The sequence below is a fragment of the Schistocerca serialis genome, chromosome 5, assembly GCF_023864345.2.
Source record: "Schistocerca serialis cubense isolate TAMUIC-IGC-003099 chromosome 5, iqSchSeri2.2, whole genome shotgun sequence".
NCBI classification, from domain to species: domain Eukaryota; kingdom Metazoa; phylum Arthropoda; class Insecta; order Orthoptera; family Acrididae; genus Schistocerca; species Schistocerca serialis.
The window spans coordinates 76430773-76446063 of record NC_064642.1 but is presented as its reverse complement, the minus strand read 5'-3'; the positions used below and the strand labels follow the sequence as shown (position 1 = coordinate 76446063).

Genomic DNA, 15291 nt, shown 5'->3' with positions numbered 1-15291 from the left:
AAGGAATCAGAAATTACAGAAGCATGGGATAAACAACCAACAAACAACTGGAAAGATTTCCGAACGAAAATTATACAGAAAGCAAGAGATTTGATTCCGTTAAAGAAAATATCCAAGCATCCATGGTGGAATTCGAATTGTGATAACGCATTAGAAGAGAGACAACAAGCCTTTTTAAATTACAATTGTGACAAATCAGAAACCACACAACAAACATTTTTCAAAGTGAGAAAACAAACAGCTAAAATACTTAGACAAACTAAAAGAAAATACCTTAATGAACAGCTAAACACAATTGAAGAAAACTTTAAGAACCACAACACTCAAGATTTTTATAAAATATTCGCAAATAAAATCAAAGGATACACTCCACAAAATCTCTGCTTCCGGAAACAGAATGGAAAATTGGCACTAACTAACAAAGAAAATTGCCAAGAACTAGCTAAATATTTCTCACAACTCCTAAATTGCCCACAACCAAGTACAAGATTCCCCAGATTACAACCAGAACACACGAATGAGACTTCACTACCACCATCTCAAGAAGAAATTTATAGTCACATTAGAAAACTCAAAAATAATAAATCATCGGGAGAAGATGGAATTGTAGCTGAACTACTGAAAAACCTTGGTCCAAATTCGTTAAAAGAGATCACTAGCATCATCAAAGAAATTTGGCAGACAGAAAATATCCCAGAGGAGTGGAAGTGTGCACTAATTCACCCATTGCACAAAAAGGGAGAAAGATCAGACGTAAACAACTACAGAGGCATTTCACTTTTACCAGTTACCTACAAAATTCTATCTGCATGTCTCCTAAAGAGGGCACAAGAACAACTAGAACATACAATTTCAGACTACCAAGCAGGCTTTCGTCCTAATAGATCATGCCCGGAACAGATATTCAACCTTAAAACTATTTTAAAGATTAAAGCAATCAGGTCAAAACCAATAATCTGCACATTCGTTGATTTCAAAAAGGCATACGATTCCATAGACAGACAGTCTCTATGTCACATTCTCGAAGAACGAGGCCTAGACACTAAAACCCGAAAACTAATTGAACAAACACTAACAGAAACCAAATCAAAAATTAAATTCAGAGGGGAAATTTCGGAACCATTCTCAATTAAAACAGGAGTAAGACAAGGAGATGGGATCTCACCACTATTATTCAATATAGTTTTGGACAAAGTTATGAAAGAGTGGGAAGTAACACTAAGGAAACAAAGCTTTTGGAAGCCAATTGAACTAGGAAGAGGTAAAGGAAAATTGAACATCCCTTATTTAGCGTTTGCAGATGACTTGGCAATTATAACTGACAGTGAAGAAACAGCAGTAAAACAAATTGAGACACTTAAAGAATGTGCTGAGAAGGTTGGCCTGCAAATCTCCTTTGAGAAGACAGAATTCATCTGCTCAAAATTAGATATTTCGAAACTAAAAACAAAGTATGGTGAAATAACTAGAGTCAAGCACTTTAAGTATCTCGGTGAAGTTATTGAACCAACAGGACTTGAGAAAATAGCACAAAAAAAACCGATTACAGAAAATCAAGAAAGTATTCGGACTTATTCAAAATATATATAACAAGAAATGTCTATCAAAAGGCACTAAAATCAGACACTACAACACAGTCATCAAACCAACAGTCACATATGCAAGTGAAACACTCTCCCTGAATAGAAAATTAGATTTACACGAAATTAAGAAAGTAGAGAGAAAAATTATTAGAAAAATCCTAGGACCACGATACACACAAGATGGATACAGGCTGCAGACTACCGAGACAACCGAAAAAATATCAAACATCGAGGCAGATATCAGGAAGAGGCGGATGAAGTTTTATGGACATATAGACAGATTACCTGGAAACAGGTTAACTAAACGTCTATTGGACTATATGACATCACTTAAGGCAACAATACCCTGGGTAACTGAAGTTAAGAAGGATTTGAAAAAGGCAAAAATTGACATAACAAACACATCAGACCGGGATACATTCAGAAGAAAAATCGACAAGTGGAAGTTTACTCCAGAGACGGAATCTAAACCTTTCCGACCAAAGTGGACCGAAGAAAGGAAGAAGGCCTTTGGGGAGGCAATGAAGAAATACTGGGGAAATAAGAAGAACATTAAGAAATGTTAATCACCTGCTTATCGTTCTCCCATGGGGACATTCGCTAATAATAATAATAATTACATATGTAAAACTAAGCACTAAATTATATCTGGTGTTATATTCTTTAAAACTGAGGGCCAACCTTTCTCTTTTGCAAAAATGCATATTATACTTACGTATATTAATGGGAATTAGTCAGATGTGAAAAAATTAATTTTAAGGAGGCAGATGGCAAAGCAAGAGAGGAAGTAAAAATATCCCAGTTTGCTTCGTCACACAGTCTAACAATAATAATAATAATACTGTACTCAGCTTAATGTAGTTACTGCAGTGTCATGCTGTCAATCATTTAATTTACCTGTTTGAAAGTGAGCAATGAAGCAATTTCTGGGCAACTGAAGTTACTATTTACAACTTGGAGAAGACATTTTCTTGAGATATTTAGCTTTTACATTTGAGTCAAGCCTTTATCATCAGCAATGTATGGGACAATGCACAACATGTGTGTCTAGTGGATGGACTATATGAGGAACCTGTAACCTCCGCCTGAATAATGCTACTAATTGAGGAAAAGTAGTTATTGATAACTTATATAAACAATGTTAGAGCCTTACAAAACTGTGATAATAGTTATGATCTTTTGGAAATAATTTAGTCTCATGACTGAAACAGGATCAAATCATTTAGTTTTTACCCCTGAGGGGGTAATTACACCCAGTTTGGAAACCAATGCCCTATCTTCATTACTCCACAACCTCAACATCTCCACTCCAATCTGCTTCACTTGGTCCTCCTCAAACCAATGTGCCACGTTCCCAAATGTTGACCACCACCTCTCTGATGGCTCCATCCATATTTCTGTACACATAAAGCCTACTAGCCGTAAAAATTACTGCATTTTGATAGCTGTCATCTCAGTTGTGGATGGTACATCTGCAGTGATGACAGATCCCTTGCCCCATATGCTGAAGATCTTACTAAGGCCTTTATAGACAGATACTATCCTCAAATCTAGTCCACAGACAGATTTCCAGCACCATATCCTCCCTCAACCGTAATCCAATCCCAAGAACCAGCTGCAAAGGAACACCCCACTAATGTCTCAATGTCATCTCAGACTGGAACAACTGAACCATATCCTTTGCCAGGGCTTTGACAATTCATCATAATGTCTGAAAATGAGGAACCATCCTATCCACAATCCTTCCCCTGGCCCCTCAAAGTACATTCTGCTATCCATCCAATATATGTAATATCCTAGTCCATCCTTACGCCACACTCAGTCCTAACCCATTGCCACATGGGTCATACCCCTGTGAAAGACCCAGGTGTGAGACTTGTTCACACACACACACACACACACACACACACACACACACACACACACACACAGCATGCCCTACTCCAGTCTCATCACAGGTTAATGCTACACTTTCCTAGCCTGGCGTGTCAGAGGTAGAACTACCTGTGAAAGTAGTCCTGTCATATACCAGTTTTACTGCAGTATTTTATGTAATTATTACCACTAATCAGATGTCTACCTGAATGAATAACCGCTTTCAAGCTGTGGCCCTGAGCAGAGCTCGCCATCCAGTGTTGGAACATGCTGTTGAGCACAACATGCCCGATATCAATGGCTACTTTTTAGCTGTGCCAAACTGGCCACAATGGCCAGAGTCAGTGATGTGTTTGTCAATTGTGCTTGCATGAATGCATGTACATCTTCTACTTTAGAATAAGGCTTTTTGGCTTAAAGCTCACATGTTTGGCAGACTTATTGTCGTGCCTGTCTGCAGCTCAGCATCCCTCTATATTGTGAGCAGCAATCTATCCTTTCCACATTATTGTCATTATTACATCCTGGATTTTCTATTGTTTGATTTTACTTTTACTCTTTAAATTATTTAATGCTTTTATTGGCAGACATAGGCAGTCTTCATCTTTCATGCTGATATAATGTATACAGAACAAAAGCAGAAGAAAGAAGAAAATAAATTTGTATCAAGGGAAATATGCACGTCTGAGATGGATAGGTTTGCCTGTCTCAATGATAAGTTGACTAAAGATCTCAGATGCTCCATTTCTAGTTTGAGTGTACAAGTGTCAAAAAGTTCAGACATTAAACTCAATTCAGAACAGTGTTGTATTGTTGGTAAAAAATATAATGGAAATTAGCACATTGTGAATTAAATAATCTTGTGGCAATTAACTTGTTGCTATGGAAATATCATAAAATATCATGTGAAGGTAATTCTAATCTTCAAAATCAAATACCTCCCTCAAATCTTCCTAATACTTCCTTTGTGTAGTTTGCAGATGACATAAACGTCCTCTCCAAGTCAGACTCAGCCATGAAATTGAAGCTCAAAATTAATGATACAACTGTAATATAGCTACACTGTAATAAATTACTGTTAAGTAGAAACAAGATAGCTTATACGCTCTTCTATCCATCCTGAAACTGTCATGCCTATCTGGAACTCTTGAAGACAGAGGGCAAAGAAGTTTAATGAGTTTTTGGGAGTCCGGATTACAGTTCACTCCAGTGGGGCCATTACAGCACACAACTGTTACACAAACTTGGTAGTCTCCGCTATGCTTCAGAATTCTCAGGCAGTCATGTAATATTCACTCACTAAAAACTGTTTATTACAGCTTATGCAATCAGTAATAGCATATGGCATCCCTTTCTGGGGGGCTACTCACATAAACGTTTCCTCATTCAAAAACTAATACTCAACATGGATTCTGAAAATATAAATCTACTGAGACAGCTATCTTTCCATTCCTAAATGAAGCCTTAAATGCAATAGACAATAAAGAACATATCAGCCATATTTCTAGATCTCTCTAAAGCATTCGATGTCATCAGTCACAACATCTTGCTTCAGAAACTTGAATCTGTAGGTATTAGGGGCCCGGCCTATGAATGGATAAAATCATATCTCCAAAACAGAGAGCAAATAGTTGAGCTTACCATCCAAGAAGGGAACAAGATAAAGTCCTACTGCTCAGAAAAGCAGAGCATCAAGTCTGGTGTACCACAAGGCTCCATTCTAGGACCAGTTCTGTTTCTACTCTTTGTAAATGACTTGGAACCGACTAGCCCATGCCATAATTACATAAAATTTGAGGAAGAAGAATTACTACATGAGATTAAAAACTGTACCACCCACATTACAGACTGGTTTTTTGGTAACAACGCACTTCATTACAGGATCATTTAGTAATCACAAAAGCATTACGGAGATGATAGATAAACTCCAGTGGAAGACTCTGCACGAGAGATGCTCAGTAGCTCGGTACGGGCTTTTGTTGAAGTTTCGAGAACATACCTTCACCGAGGAGTCAAGCAGTATATTGCTCCCTCCTACGCATATCTCACCAAGAGACCATGAGGATAAAATCAGAGAGATTAGAGCCCACACAGAAGCATACCAACAATCCTTCATTCCACAAACAAAACAAAACTGGAATAGAAGGGAGAACTGATAGAGGTACTCAAGGTACCCTCCGCCACACACTGTCAGGTGGCTTGCGGAGTATGGGTGTAGCTGTAGATGTAGATCACAATGATTTGTTGCTGAAGGGCTACAGGAAAACCACAGTAAGATAAGTTCATGTGTAATGTTCTTACATATTAATGTGCAGTCTCTTAAGAATAAACTTAATGAACTTCAGTATTGGCTGGAAAAGTTAAACTCCACACTGATTTCAATAAATGAACACTGGCTTAGCCATGAGGAACTAAAATTAAGTGTACAATTTGGATATGAATTGGCAACCAGCTTCTATAGAACAATATTAAACATGGTGGTGTATCTGTATATGTTGAAAATAGTGTGAACCTAATCTATGAAGTTATAGATTTAAGTGGCCTGTGCATAGAAGCAAAATTTGAAGCTGCAGCCATAATGTTGCCAAAACAGGCAATTATAATAATTTCAGTATACAGCCCCCCAAAACACAATGAAGACATATTTTTGGAACCCCTGGACAAATTGATATTCCTGCTACTCAGATACAAAGATTACAGAACAGTAATATTTGGTGATATCAATATAGACATTAGGTTTAAGAATATAAAGATTGCTCACTTGCTAAATACATTAAGATCCCTTAACTTCAGTTGCGTAAATGACAAATCCACCAGACAGAAAGCATGTCTAGATAACATAATATATTATTTTCATCTAAACAAAACAGAATTCGACACAATCGAGCTAGGCATTTCAGATCATGAGGGACTATGGCTCAGACAAACTCTTAACAGTAAAGCAACAGAAACTTCTACAAGCTGTAGAAAAATAATAAGACCAATTAATGAATCAAAGCTAAACAGGTTGATAAGTAAATTGAATTTAATAAAATGGGATAAAATAACTGCAGGTCCAAATGAAATTACCAACAAATTTTTAGAACTGTTAACTGAAAATTTTGAAGCATGTTGTCCTAAATGCAGCAAGAAAATATGAAAGCAAAATCGTTACACCAAACCACCAAATCTAAAAACTGGTACATGCCACAAGTAGAATAAGAATCATAATGCTACTCTATCATGATAGGTCCAGGCACAATAATGCCGACAAGGAAATGTGTATGAAAGTGAAAAAGATTTACAGGTCTGAAATCAAGGCAGCTAAGTGCAAAGCAAGTGATACATATATACTGAACTCAGTGAATAAATTCAAAGCTGTATGGGAAATTAATAAAACAGAAATAAACTGTGATGATAAAGTATACCAGACACCAATTCCACCTGATATTCTAAATGCGCATTTTGTCAGTCCTCAATCAGATAACAGCATAATGGACAATATGAGAAAGGCAGAGGCACTGCTGCCAGAAATTAGTAGTAAGCAGACAGAGAGCTTTCACTGGACTCATGTAACTCAGAAGATGGTTAATGAATCAATAGCTAATATCAGTAATTCTAGAGCAGAGGGCTACTATGGCCTTTCACATTATGTTCTTAAATATATCAGAAATCAAATTGTAATGCCACTGACTAAAATAATCAACAAAATATCTGTAGTTAAACTAGAACATAAAAAAGGAGATATAGCATCTCCAGATAACTATCGACCAATATCACTTATACCTGTAACATCAAAAATAATAGAATACTGCATGCATAAACAGACGAGTCAATATTTTGAACATAATGATATACTTACCTCCTCACAGTATGGTTTCAGGTTCAGCCTATCAAACCAGTTCAGAGTATGGTAGCAAAACTATACAGTTGTTTTGAAAATAAAGATATTATCTGTGCAACACTGATGGACCTCAAGAAAGCTTTTGATATAGTCTCCCGCAATATTGTCGTAAAAAAGCTCTACAACTATGGAGTGAGAGTGCCTAATCCAGTCTTACTTGGACAATATAAAACAGTCAGTTAAGGTAAATAATCAAATGTCAGAATATCTCCTAGTTGTAAAGGGTTTACCTCAAGGATCTGTTCCTGGACCGTTCTGTTTCATTATTTATATAAATCATTTACCTGCAGTTATACCATGCGATGCAGTGCTATATGCTGGTGACACAATGCTCATCACATGTAATACCAACCTTGAAAATCTGTAATACAGCATGGCAGCGGCAATGGAGAGATGCACTACTTTGTTTGAGGCAAAAGTACTGCAGAAGAAAGATAGTAAAACTGAAGCTTTTGTATTGTCTGCATGCTCCCAGTCATGATAACAAATAGTAAAATTATTAGGATTTCATATAGGTCAAAAGCTCAGCTGGGATACCCACACAGGGAAGTTATGTGGCAAACTGGCACGTGTCATCTATCTGCTGTACAAGCTAAGGAGCAGTGTCAGTAAAGGACTTCTATTATATGCATATTTTGCATTCTTCATTCCCACCTGAGTTATGGAATACTATTATGGGGCAGTTCTGTAGGCTCAAAATTAATGTTCAAATGGCAAAAGAAAGCCATAAGGTGCATAGAAGTAGTTAGTCCACATGAATCATGTCAAGACTATTTTAAGAAAGTAAAAATAATGACAGTGCCTGGCCTATATATTTACAACTGCCTTGTCTTTGTTAAAGAGAATCTGAGTAAATTTGACTTACGGAGGACAGTTCATGACCATAACATAAGAAGTGGACATAAATTAATATGCCATATGCTAGGCTTGCAAAGACACATAACAGTTACAGATATCTTGGTCTTGTCTACTTCAACAAATTATCTGAAAATGCCTACACAGTGCAAGTAAATAAATTTAAAACTAGTCTTTCATGGTGGATAAAAAGTAAAGTAATTTACTCTGTTCAAGAGTTCCTTGAATATGTGACAAGTGACCCACTTTCCATATGAGAATGAACAATAAATTAACTGCAAACTATACATATGCCACAGTGTGGATCGATTTTATTGCAGTTTCATGCACTTATTGTTAATTATCTGTTTGATTATTTATTTGCCGTTCACTGAACTGTCTAGTTCATTTATCTTATAATTGATGTCTCAGGAAACTTCTTGTTATTATTGACATTTGCATAAATATGTATTGCATCCATCTTGGATTATTATTTGTATTAATGACATTTGTCGTGTCAGAGTTTATATTATTATTATTGTGTTAACACTGATGACACCAATTGCATGTAAATATGCTCAATGTGTATTTGTATTTTTATTCTTCAACAAACTACTGCTATCAATTAAAAACAAAAGCAGTAGCTTCAGAAAGAAAGTTAAGGATTTACAAAAGAAAAATACTTTTTATCCTGGCGATGAGTACCTGACGGCAAACGTCTATTAACTGCCTGACCTTAACCTCTCCCACTCAGTGTTCAACAGAACTTATAGTTGCTTTTTATGCTTGCCTCCTGATTAAGGCAGAATTTCTATTTGTTAATGTTCTGCAGAATTATATAGAAATCATAAGCTTGCACTCGTATATAAGAAGATACATCTACCATGTATGTTCTATATTTTAGTATATTAAAATAAACATTGCATCTTTTGTTGTTCCTGTTACTGTAGCCACTATTGTATGTGTGCTAGATTTTTATGTATATTCTAATCTACTTGACTGTTTAAGATAAATATTAAGTTATTGCTGTCATTACTGGATATCTGCTATTGTACACAAATATAACATGTGAAAATCTGTTTAACATCAGCCCCATATCTTTGTAGCTACATAGGGAATCACACAGTTTACGGACTTCAAATAAACAAAAAAATAAGTGTGTTCCAGTCCATTCTAAGGTGCCCTGAGCAAATGCATTTCAGTTTATTCAGATATTGTGAATTTTATTTTGTTAGATTCATTTAAAGGCTTATGAAATGTTTGGAAAAGGAAGTCAGTGAAAATATGAACCATAAATATTTCCATTGCTGAAAAAATAAGGCTCACTATGTCACTGTGCAAAGAAATTTTGTTGTTTAGGATAAGTTTCATAGTCATTACCTCCACAAGCACTAACTTCTTGCTGGTTACAGCTATTCAATCAACTTTTAGTATATTGCACAAAGGTAATGTAGTCTATGTTTCTGAGGGCATTTTATAGCTGCTGTGGTGACTATTCAGTTGTAGAAATGTTAGTAAAATAGGCCAAGGGCATCCACTAACTACAGAAGTTTCAAAATAAAATTAACTTGATTTAATTCTTATGGATAAATTCTTTTCTTCAGGATTTGTCCTACCTGTAGCAGAATTTACTAATGATAGACAATCAAACATCCTTGATTGGGCAATTACTTCTATTTTCATTCTGTGACAGGAAGGCCTTTCTGTTGCCACAACTTAGAGCTGTGTGCACCACCTGTCTGTGATTTAAGTAAACAATTTTTGGGAGTATTTATGTTTTAACAAAATGTATGTCGTGTTTCTGAGGCAGAGGTGGGAAACCAGGCTTTCTGAGAGAAGTATGGAAAGTTGCCCAAACACCATGCTTACATGGGTCAGTGTACCATCTCAGTATTTGTTAATCTGCCTCACTGGTTCAGTCCAGCTCTGGCCCTCTTCCCTGTCTCACATCACAGTATTCTACACATAATGCTAAATGAAGAGATTTGTGATACCTCAAGGCACATATCTAAATCCACAGTGACCACTTAATTTACTATCTGCATTTTGTCATCACATGCTGCTTAATTAATTTTTGTATGTATAATCTTTTTGTAAGCTGATTACTTGTCATAATATCTTTTTCTTTTTAAATGTTTCAGGCGGGCATTTCACCGATTCTACACAAAATTCATTGAGACTGCTTACCCTGTAGAAGATATCTACATTGAATGAAAAGCTTTGTTACTAGGTACTTCCAAAGTAACAAAACAAAAACCATATGTAACTGCTTCTTGGCTTCATTTAGAGGCTCCTATTCTGCTGTTGCCAAGTTGCAGTATCAGGACTGTGTAAAGATCAACAGGGAGCTGTGAACTGTACAGAATCTGTGTGATTGTAAAGAGATCATTTCCACACTAGTGTAATAGGTAATTTATTCGACATGCTCAGACTGGTTTACAACATCTGTCATTGTTTTAGTTTAGATACTGTAATATTCCTGACAATTCATACAGGTTCTTACCCCTGTACATAAAGTGCCCTTTACAGATGCCAAATAATTTATTCTGAATAATTTTTTAAGGTTAATCTTTATTTGTATGAACACTTGTGGTCCTGTCATAATTCCAAAAATGATGTTTATATTAATTAAAAGAGTTTCCTAAACTAAAATATTGTTCACCAGTTATTAAGATGGGAATGAGGAAACATAGTCACCTACCTCATTTTCATTAAATTTTTGACTGTTCCTACACATCAGTTCAGTACTGCTACCATGGAATAATTTTTTAGGATTTTTTTTGCTGTTGTAGTGTTTTGAATACATAATGTTAAACAGGCATTATTTTGCACAGTAAACTGATGGTGAATCTTTTGTACCAGACAAAAATACATTCCTCAGTACAGTGGTGTGTTCTTTACTTCGCTCCAAGAGGAGAATGAGGGGATGATATAACACATATTACTTTATTATAACATAGATGAGAAGAATTAGTTAACTTTGTACAATCTATTTCCACAGGAACATCATGAGTGTTTATAACTGTCTCTAATGTACCACTTGATACAGACAAAATACAAATCTCTCACGCAGACTACATTTACCAGTAACTTTCATGCATAATTCTGCCTCATACAGTGATCACACAGCTGGAGTACTAGAAGATGAATATTGTCACGTTAGTCAACGATCATGGACTGGGGCTGAGCACTACTGTGCTCAGCTGTATGTACAAGAGTGGCTGTAGCCACATGGCAAAATAAATCGACAACTGAATTTTATTCTGAAATATCACTACAGCAGGAATTAAAGGCAATACTTATATCCATTGATCTATCAATTCATTTTGTTTAAATATTGGCTAGGAATTTTTTAAATGGCTCTGGTACTGTGTTCTACTTTTGTTGTAAATTTTAATGTGCTGAAATTTCTCCCATAGTGTCCATCAATAGGGACAGGAAAATTTTGCATTAATGTCAATATGTTATTGGGAGTTTTTAGCGGTATAATGCAAGATCACTGGTGTCTACAAAACTTGCTTTTTTTCACTCCCAGTTAAAAATGTTGTAAATTTGAGGGCAGTAGTTTATTAACACTGATAACTGATAGTTATTGAAACTGAACTGTAAATATCATGTAATCTATAAATGAGAGGCCATTTCCCACACAAAGTACCATAACTCTAGATGTAATGTAAAACAAAAATACTCTACTTCCCATGGATTCTATTCTAATATCAATTTTAGTCACTGCCATGACATTTCCCAACATTTTTACACAACTAATAGTACCAAACATAAAATGCTTTTGAGAGACCCTCAATATGTACAATCAAATAAACTGCACATTTTCATAGTATGCAAGTATATATGTGAAAACCACAACTGGGGCACATCTGTTTTGCAAACATGTAAGTCAATATGGTATTTGCTCCCTGTGCTTGTAACAATGAATCACAGCACAGGAGACATGACACGGTGCAAAGCTCACTGTCTTCACAGAATTTAAATCAAGCTGCATAACTAGTATGACTTCTTACAGAATCATAATCATATTCATTAGTTTGCCAACTCAGTCTTACCATGGATATCAGGCTGTGCCACATATCAGTCTGTCAACACGAAATTCATATCCAAAATAGTAAAAATAACATTGAGATGCACTTAATCAAAGTTCTGCTTTACTGCTAGTAATATATTTGCATGAAGTCTTGTGTCCAGTGCTGTGATTTGCTGTTAGAAGAAAATGGAGCAAGGGCAATGTTGATTCACTTGTTTGTAAAGTAATGTGCCATGATTAGTGGTGTCCAGTTTTATATTTATGTACTATGAAAATATACAGTTTAATGCACTGTATTACAGATCCCTCCCCAACTCATCAGTTTTGTTATTATTTATCCTGTAAAAATATCAGAAAATATGACATTGCTGGATGAAACCGTTTCCTCCATTCCATCTTAAATTGCTTCACTGTTTTGGGAAAGGTAATTGTGATGAAACTGGCAAATTTTCGATAAATATGAAAGAAAAATAATTTAGGTTGAGGTAAAGAAAATGCCAGAGAAGCCTGGGTTGTATCTAGGCTAACAATACTCATGACCAGAGACCTATTCAAGTCTTTGGTTACAGCCCAATGTTCTTATTTCAATCATAGCAAGATAAGGGAACACTATTAATACTGGGATGACAGATAGTATGTTCTGTATCCCTAGAGTGGCAAGTCTCAGTCATGTAGGTATTCTTGAAAGGATTCAAATCCATTCATTATTTTGTGGAAGAGCAAGTATCCATGTCATCACAAAATGAGGATTTGTTTATATGTTTGTTTGCTATCCATATAATAATCAGTTTCAGACATTTTCATAGATTTTAGTTCACATGTACAAAGGTTTAGTAAACATGCATAAGTGCATGCACTGATACAAATAGTGAAGGTCAGAAATTATCATTTTTTTCTTGCGAAAATAAACTTTTGCTAAATACACTGTTTTACAGAAAGACACTACAATTTGAAATATAAATGTGTACATGAAAGGGAAGCAGTGGTTGTAAAGGGAGTGAGACAGTGTTGTAGCCTCTCCCCGATGTTATTCAATCTGTCTGTATATTGAGCAAGCAGTGAAGGAAACAAAAGAAAAATTCAGAGTAGGTATTAAAATCCATGGAGAAGAAATAAAAACTTTGAGGTTTGCCGATGACATTGTAATTCTGTCAGAGACAGCAAAGGACTTGGAAGAGCACTTGAACAGAATGGACAGCATCTTGAAAGAAGGATATAAGATTAACATCAACAAAAGCAAAACGAGGATAATGGAATGTAGTCAAATTAAGTTAGGTGATGCTGAGGGAATTAGATTAGGAAATGAGACACTTAAAGTAGTAAAGGAGTTTTGCTATTTGGGAAGCAAAATAACTGATGATGGTTGAAGTAGAGAGGATATAAACTGTAGACTGGCAAGGAGAGTGTTTCTGAAGAAGAGAAATTTGTTAACATCAAGTATAGATTTAAGCATCAGGAAGTCGTTTCTGAAAGTATTTGTATGGAGTGTAGCCATGTATGGAAGTGAAAAATGGATGATAAATAGTTTGGACAAGAAGATAATAGAAGCTTTCGAAATGTGGTGATACAGAGGACTGCTCAAGATTAGATGGGTAGATCACATAACTAATGAGGAGGTATTGAATAGGATTGGGGAGAAGAGGAGTTTGTGGCACAACTTGACTAGAAGAAGGTATCGGTTGGTAGGACATGTTCTGAGGCATCAAGGGATCACCAATTTAGTATTGGAGGGCAGTGCAGAGGGTAAAAATCGTAGAGGTAGACCTAGAGATGAATAAATACACTAAGCAGACACAGAAGGATGTAGGTTGTAATAGGTACTGGGAGATGAAGAAGCTTGCACAGGATAGAGCAGCATGGAGAGCTGCATCAAACCAGTCTCAGGACTGAAGACCACAACAACAACAACAACATTGATATAGTGTGTGAAAATCAGAAACTATCATATTTTTGCTGCAAAAACAAACTTATGCTATATACATTGTTTTACAAAGGGATATTACAACTTGAAATATTCTGCTGAATAACAGCTTTTCTCTATTGATAAATGTTTAAGTTTATTCTTTAAGATGTTCAAATTAGCTGTCTTGAAGTCAGATGGTAGTCTGTTATAAAACAGTGTTCTTCTTGCATGTGGACTGTGGTCTGCAGCCCTTTTTTTACTTGCAATTCTGTGAAAGTTTTCCCTTCACCGTGTATTGTACCTACATAAATTACAGTTTGTTACATTACAGTCTGGATTTTGTTTCATGAATATTATTGCCTGCAGGGTGTACATAAAGTAGATGGTTAGTATTTTGTATTTTCTGAAGATCTTTCTGCAAAGCTCTGTCCTGTTTACCTCAGCTACCACTCTTACTGCTTTTCTTTGTAGTCTGAAGAGTCTTTCTATATAGACAGCTGGTACCTCACCCCATATCTCAGTAACATACTGAAGATATGGATACATCACTCCAAAGTATGTTTGTCTCAAGCTATCATGGTCCAAGAAGGCTGAGGCTCATTTCAGTAGCTACACAATTTTACTGATTTTCTTACAAATATGGTCTATATGTTCTTTCCACGACATGTGTTCATCAACAATTATAACAAAAAATTTGCAATTGTATGTGTAGCAAAGGGCCAATGGAGGCACAAATGAGTACTATTTATGTTCTGATTATAGATGAGAATAAAGTGCATTGTCACTGTCCTCTCTTTATTTGCAAGTAGCTTATTTTCAGTAAGATAATTTGACAGACATTTATAATTGATTCTGCTACTCTTTGTAGTAGTTTGCATACCACGGATCCAGATGACAAAATATGTGTCATTAGCATAGCCAACAACCTTGCAGTTTTGGGATTCAGTTGAATCATTAATGAAACAAGAAACAGAAAAGGCTCCAATATACTTTCTTGGAGCATACTGCTGAGCCTTGCGTTTATACAGCATGGTGGCCAAACGTATGACACGGCCACTGCCTTCTCAAGTATTGTGTGCCAATGCTCCAGTGTCAGCAGTTCAGCATACTTCAAAGTGTTCACAGTGGGGGCATCACAAGGGATGCAGCAGTCATATCGCTGGAGTCGACAGAG

The 15291-nt window shown here is 35.9% G+C and overlaps 1 protein-coding gene across 1 annotated transcript in view; it reads left to right on the top strand.

Moving 5' to 3' along the window:
- Window positions 1-10808, top strand: part of LOC126481749 (JNK-interacting protein 1) — a 358511-nt gene extending 347703 nt beyond the window's left edge. Inside the window, exon 8 of the mRNA XM_050105704.1 lies at window positions 10317-10808. Within this exon, the coding sequence (XP_049961661.1) occupies window positions 10317-10389 (73 nt within the window). The 3' untranslated portion in view covers window positions 10390-10808. The remainder of the gene's footprint in view (window positions 1-10316) is intronic.
- Window positions 10809-15291: the final 4483 nt, after the last annotated feature.